This window comes from Zea mays, chromosome 2 (assembly GCF_902167145.1).
Source record: "Zea mays cultivar B73 chromosome 2, Zm-B73-REFERENCE-NAM-5.0, whole genome shotgun sequence".
Classification (NCBI taxonomy): domain Eukaryota; kingdom Viridiplantae; phylum Streptophyta; class Magnoliopsida; order Poales; family Poaceae; genus Zea; species Zea mays.
In genome coordinates this window covers 117,318,591-117,325,613 of record NC_050097.1, presented here as the reverse complement: position 1 = coordinate 117,325,613, position 7,023 = coordinate 117,318,591, and the positions used below count along the sequence as shown (strand labels likewise).

Below are 7,023 nucleotides of genomic sequence, written 5' to 3'. Positions count from 1 at the left end.
ATTTTTCTAACCGAGGCGGTGGTAACAAGGCGCCCCGCGCATGACCCGATGGAACCGCCAGATGTGGGGCCGTGGGTCAGTCAGCTGCGGGGACAGATGTGGCAGTCGATGTGACCGAGGGCGAACTGACAGTGCATACGTCACCAGATGCATTGAGTTAATGCAGCGCTCGCAGAAGAGGCGCCCCAGTCACCAGTCATGCCACGTTGACGCGAAGTACAAGTGTTGGCCCCACCTGCAGGCTCGCATCCTCCCCTGAGGTGGGCCCGGGGGCCACTATCGGTACCCTGAAACAGGGGTACCCCTTGCTACAGTGTGAAGGCGCGGTGCCCATGCGACTACCTCTAGTCACGTGGTAAACAGCGCCCGACCCCACCACGTGGTCGACTCCAGGGTCACCACGCGGCCAGAAAATACGATATACTCCAAGGTATCAACAGTGGGTCCGGACCCCCATGGGGAAGTGCCAGACCCCCGTACGTACAGACCAGACCTCCGAGTAAGGTCCAGAACCTCCACGGGCGTGTCTAGACCCCTGGGACGGGCCCCGGACCCCCCTTGTACAGGGTCCGGGCCACGCACAGCAAGGTCCCAGGAACAGAACATGCACGGACCTTGGACAGGACCCAAGCGGGGGTCCGGTGACGACACGTATCCGGACCCAGTCTGGTGCGGACCTGTCCACTTGCGCCACTGCTCCCCGCCCAGGTGGAGGCCCGATGCTGCCACATGGCCTACTGCGCGTGACGTAAGCCGGCGGGCGGAGCCTGACGTAAGGCCTTCGGGTTACGCGACCCCTGCATTTATTGCGGATAAGGCGCGTCGCCTGTCCGTCCCGCTGACAAGCGATGTGCCGCCTCAACATTTAATGAGTCATGTCCATTCCGCTTGCAGGGATGTGCCACCTCGGCATTTAATGTGCCCTGTCTACTCCGCTGTCAGGCGGCGACCAGGCCGTCCCGCATGCGGCGTATCTGTCCATTCCGTTGGCAGGCAGTACGCCCGTGCTGCGGAGTGCATTGTGCTCATCATCACTCGTACATTACCAGGGAAGCTTCCGCTGCACGCCAATGCTACGCAAACCGCAGATATTAGGGCATAAGGAGATTGCACTGACGACCAGCATTAGTTGTTCCAAGTATTACATCCGTTATGTCCCTGGGCCCGCATGTCGGGGCTCAGTATCCTTGTACGTGCCCCCCTTGAGCTATAAAAGGGAGGACACACGACGTTACAAGGTAGACTCAGACACACTTAGGTCCAGCTCAGGCTCACAAGTTCATACAAGCTCTCAAGCTCAATACATCACACAGTGGAGGAGGGTATTATGCTCCGGCGGCCCGAACCACTCTAAACCCTTGTGTGTTCTTGTGTTCGTTCATCGCATAGTAGAAAGGCAAAACGCTTAGGCCCCTCCTCATCTTAAGATTTAGGGCGGGTGTTCTGCCACCCGGCCGGAGAATTTCCTCTCCGACAGGTATGCTCATCCATCAAAATATATTTGTCTTAAAAAAGGTTTAACATGGCATTAACTCATTTAAATAGCTTCGAAAGAAGGTTGGCAAAGGGCATTGAATGAAGGTAGTCAAGAGCCATTGAAGTCTTTTGAGAGAACTAGGACAGTGGTCTTACAATATACAAAAATATCTCACTGAATATTTGTATCTTACTTTTTTTAACGCTCGAGCAATTAGATTTTCAGTTGTTTATTATTATAGTCGATACCTAGATGTCGTCGAGTGTCTAACCTGAATATTTAATTTTCATGTAATCGTTATGCTCTAACATTTCTTAAAATAATTTAAGTGCCATTGCAACGTACGGACATCGTACTAGTAAAAGTATAGGCGTCTTCGATTGTAAAAATCAAGTATATTAAAACCTTTAATGCTAAATAAAATCTAAAAATAAATCGTATGAACTATATATGCGTCGAAGAGTGGAAAGGGTGAGAGAAATTAGAAAAAAAAAAGTGTTGTTACATGGGCTGGTGGGCTGACCAATCAGTTCGGAGTCTGCCATCAGCCCATCTCTGTGCGCGACTCCCCGTCCGTTCCCCTCTTCCACTACGTGCTCGCGAGTCGCGTCCGCTCCTCCTCTTTCCAAAGGGCGAGTTCGCATCGCAGCGTCGCCCGCAGCAGCAGCGGACCGCAGACCACGCCACCTCAGCCAGCGACAGGGAGCGAGGGAGCGATTCGATCAGAATCGACATGGACGGCGGCGAGCACGAAGCGGAGGAGTCCTCCTACAAGCGCCGGGAGCGCCTGCTCGCCCTCCGCTCCGCCGCAAACGCGTCTCCGGCAGGGGCTCCTCCGCCGACGGCCGCGGGGAGCATCCTCCCGGACCCTGACCTCCCGGGAGACGAGGCCGCATCCGTGTGCCCGACCCCGCCCCAGCGGTTCGACTACTACACCAACCCCGCCGCCGCCTTCACTTCCTCCTCAGGAGGTGCCACAAATCCCACCTGGTCCCACAAGCGCAAGAGCCCTCCCGCCTGCTACGCCCCGCCTCCGCCTCCGCCGGCTTACGGTCCGTACTACCCTACAAGCACCTACTAGCTTATGCTACTCTTCCCCTCGCTACCCACTAATGTCGGATTAGGGTTGCATATGCTGCGCAATTCAGTCTCGCCATATTTGTAATTGAATCTAAATCTTAACAAAACCCTCTTTATGTTTTCTAGTATTGTAATAGGCAGCCCTAAGTCCCTAACTACACCTCGCCATACTCAATTTCAATTGGATCTAAACCTTAACAGAACCATCTGTGCTGCAATTGTAAAACAGGCATCATCCTGTAGGCAGAGAAAGGAAAAAGATAATGCAGCTTAATAGTGTTCTTCTCTTCCATAGCTAGGCATTTGGCCTGTGTGTTATGCTGGCAGTGGTCGAGCTTGTGCCTAACGCCATAAGGATTTCTATGTGTTCTATTAGAATGGTACGTACATAGTTTTTCTCGAATGGAGCTGCATTCAGATGAGTGTTACAGTTGAATTGGAAAAGGCTTGCTTCTGTTCTAAAGCTACTCTGTGATGTCTCTTAGTTAAATCTAAGCATCCGTTGATATATCGAATTTCCAATATGCTGATGCTGCATGTTTAAGACGATCAGATCAGCTTGTGACTTTTCCTTTGTGCTTTTTGGTTATTAGTATATGTACGATTTGATTGTCAGGAAGTACATGGTTAGGTAGCAATGTCATAAAAAGGATGTGGTATATAGTTCTCCATAGACAAAGAATGATATTCTAGGATTCCAGTTTAGTGATATATTTGTAAGATTATAGGGATCTTGACATACGCTTGCATTCAGCTTTTGACTTCAGTAGCTGGAACCTGGAATTTGGTTAACCAACGAGAGAAACAAGGATGCCAGTGAGAATTATATGTCACAGTTAAGAAAACAGCCTTACAGTGGTGGCATACAAGCTAGTTTCTAACTGGTTAATGATGAATATGATTGATCGAAGAAGCTCGGAGTATACATTTTGGGTTAGTGATTTGAAGTCTAACTATCACCCTGACCATGTTCTTCTGTTTGCTGCATGCTTAACTTACCAATTCATTTCCAGTGCCATCTGTGATGTCATAACTACCGTGGAATGTCATCCTGACCATGTGTCTAACTCTCGACCAGGGAACTATGGCAGCGACTATCACCGTCCACACCAGCAGCCTACATCATGGCAAGTTCACTCAACATCCCCGATGCCACAAGATGCGGCAAGGAGCAGTCCATGGCAAAGCCCTATGCAGTTCCAGGATCCAATGTCAGGATACCAAGGAGGTCCTCCCAGCGCTCCACGTCCTTGGGGCTCACATTCTGGTCCTGGAGGCCGAGGTTCTTATTCAAATCCACCAAACTTTGGGTTCAGACACCCGAATCCCAGCCGGGGTGGCAGCCCAATGAACTATGGACCAAGAGGTGGCCCATATTCATCTTATGGACGTGGCAGGGGGCCCAACTACTTTGGCAGCCCAGGATCAAGGGGGAGAGGTGGGAGGGTTGGCTGCCATGGCCGGAGTTACTTCAACAAGTCAATGCTTGATGACCCTTGGCTGGACCTGCAACCTGGTGTCGGCAACATACTGATACCTAGGGGTGAGTATGACTCCAACAAGTCCTGGCTCCCAGAATCGCTGCGAAAAAAGAAGGAAACGCCGCCTGCTCAAGGGCAAATTAAACCGACGCCAGGATTGAGCCTAGCAGAATACCTTGACATGTCTTTCAATGAGGTTTCTGATAAAGAGAAGTAGGCTTTTTTTATGTATGCATAGCTACGACGACAGGTTGATGTTTGTTTTTGCCATCGTTTGCAATAGATCTTTGGAAGCACCTCTTCATTACAACTTTGTAGGCTTTGTTTTTTTTTAAAAAAAAGAGAAGCAGAACTTTGGAGAAGGGAAAGTTGCAAAGGTTGCGTAGCATGTCAGCGTTTTCTGCTGGTGCATTAACGACCAGTGCCTGTTTCGTCTTGGATTGCATAGAAAGTTTGGTGGAGATTCTGTTGAAGGAAAAAAAAAGAAGGGTGCAAATCTTGTGCCAAAGGTCAGCTGGAGATAGATGCTGCGCTTTTCTTTCTTTGTTGGTGCATATATGTATAACGTGAGCATCCAAAGTGAGCTAGGCACATAATAAAAAGCGCACAGATCTTTTGCGTGATGGCAATTAGAGTCTGCTAAGAGAAGGCTGATCAAGCATATATATAAGATGAGAAGAGGAAGAAAAGGTTGTGTTTGTTAGGAAGAAAGGACCGTCCATCTCACTGACTGACTTGGAATAGACAATGAAATGGAAGTGAGTTTGAAGCTAGGTAATGCCGATATCATACGTGCTTGCATGTTGACACTGATTACAGACTAATTTGATTCCAGACTAATTTGCTCGATGCACATGCCACCATGCACGAGATCTGACTATGATAGATAGGGCTGCGAAATGTGTAAATATAGTTTTAGAATCACGGCACTAAACATCTGGGTGTCGTGGAGTTAGTTGCACGGTACCCTTCAAATTAGAAGCATCTTGCATGCATAGGGTTACATTTTGCGAAGGTTGCATAGGGAAATAAAATGATTGACTTTTTTAAGTTACTCCATAGTCCCTACATCACAAAAGAGCATGTCATATTCCAGCTTTCCCCTTGACCAGCAAACAATCTTAAATCTGATATAAAAAGTAAATATCAATATTACGGTGCCACAAAAATAAATATCATTAGATACGTCATGTTGAAATATATAGTTATAAATAGTGGTAATCTTCACCATAAATATGAAGGATGCGGTTTGACGGATGGCGAGAAAAAAAGGTTGGCAAATTCAGTTAGGACTGGACTCTGGAGGAAGAAAAGGCCGATCGCCAGGTGCTGTCAGTGTCAACTGCGTGCGTGTTTGGCGGAAGCGGAATTCGTCTCGCCGTCAAATCAGTTCTGGTATGGTTTGGTTCCGTGATTTCCTTGACCATAAATATTTTTATAAGTATTTGGAACGTCTTAGGTCCTGTATAGAAGCACTAGAGCTAAGCTAATAAGTTATTAGCTAGATTGAGCCAGTTAATAAACAAGTTGTTAGTTGTGAGGTAGCTAGCAACCAGTTATGATATTAGCTGAGGCTAGTTGGAACGTAACAACTAATTTTTATTTTTAGATGTTCTAAACAGTGCCCTAAAATCGACTTGATTTGATCAATCTGACACGATCTTCAAAGTAATCTTATTGGTAAGACTAATAAATTGTTTTGAAACGCTATATTGATAAGACTTTTATACTGATTTTATTGGTGTAATCAATAACCAATCAGCTAAGATTTTTATAACGATTTTAGGACCATCGTTTGCGTAGGACGCATAGACTGTTTGGCCGCACTCGACTTTTCCTGTTCATCATCGTTACTTTCGTTTTGATTTTGATCGTTACTTATGTTTTGATCTGGCTTTTGGTTAAATTGCTTTCAGGTTCTCTATCACTGTCGGAATCCAGCTCTTTGTCGAGTGCTCAACGTTTTGCCGAGTGTTTTTTTGTCAGTCACGCGGCAAAAAAGTCTTTATCGAGTGCCGCACTCGGCAAGGTTCTGTTCTCGGTAACGACCGCGTTTATCAAGAGTAGAACTCTCGGCACATAACTACACTTGGCAAATAAATCTTTGCCGAGTGCCAAACACTCGGCGAATACCGACGCTTGGCAAAGGGCCGTCAACAGCCGTCTAAAGCTGACGACCCTTATCTTTGCCGAGCACCGAGCTTTGACACTCGGTAAAGAACCTTCTTTACCGAGTGTCCTACATCTAACACTCGATAGAGCATGCTTTGCCGAGTGTCATTCTTGGACACTCGGTAAAGTATTTTTTATTTTTTTTTATTTTTCCAACCAAACCTTTTGTGGTATGTTTCTACACTATGTAGACCTACATGTACTATTTTAGCATAATTATAAAAGTATTCTCTATAACTATTAGATTTAGTTCGTTTATTTGAAAATTTTCGGAAAATTCACATTTGAACTGCAAGTCACTCGAAACATGGAAAACCGTGCATGCAAAACTGATATGCATGTTATTTAGCACAAGTTACGACCGATTTCAGGAGCATACCGGAATTTTCGAGCACCATGCTCACTAAACATGACCGTGAACTTGTCATCCAGTTGTTTAAAAATTGTATAAAACACAAACAAAGTCAGAAAATCATGAAACTTGTCCACATGTCATGATATCATATATAGAGGCTGTGATAAAATTTGAGAATGTTTCGAGAAAGTTGTGACACACTATATGTAGAAACCTAAGTGACCTACACATGAAATCATAGAGTTTCAATGTAGACCGACTAGGTTTGTACACATACTGCCTCACAACTTTCTCGTGCTAACGCTACGACCTATTTTTTTTGCATACCTTTTTTTAACTAGTTAGCTCGTGCTAACTCTACGGCCTAATTTGGTAATACTAACAAAATATCTGACATATTACAATCACAAACAACCAAAACTTAATAAAATGAGATAATAATTATGTGTTCAACAACA

The 7,023-nt window shown here is 46.1% G+C and overlaps 1 protein-coding gene across 1 annotated transcript; it reads left to right on the top strand.

The window, feature by feature from the left end:
• Nucleotides 1–2,103: 2,103 nt before the first annotated feature.
• Nucleotides 2,104–4,665, top strand: LOC100191384 (uncharacterized). The gene is made up of 2 exons (NM_001136818.1): nucleotides 2,104–2,529; nucleotides 3,636–4,665. The coding sequence occupies exons 1-2, from the start codon at nucleotides 2,211–2,213 to the stop codon at nucleotides 4,253–4,255; spliced, it is 939 nt and encodes a 312-aa protein (NP_001130290.1). The 5' UTR covers nucleotides 2,104–2,210; the 3' UTR covers nucleotides 4,256–4,665.
• Nucleotides 4,666–7,023: the final 2,358 nt, after the last annotated feature.

Coding starts and splice junctions, on each gene's coding strand:
- LOC100191384 (NM_001136818.1), top strand. CDS start 2,211: ATGGACGGCGGCGAGCACGAAGCGGAGGAGTCCTCCTACAAGCGCCGG. Junction 2,530..3,635: donor TCCGCCTCCGCCGGCTTACG/GTCCGTACTACC, acceptor ACTCTCGACCAG/GGAACTATGGCAGCGACTAT.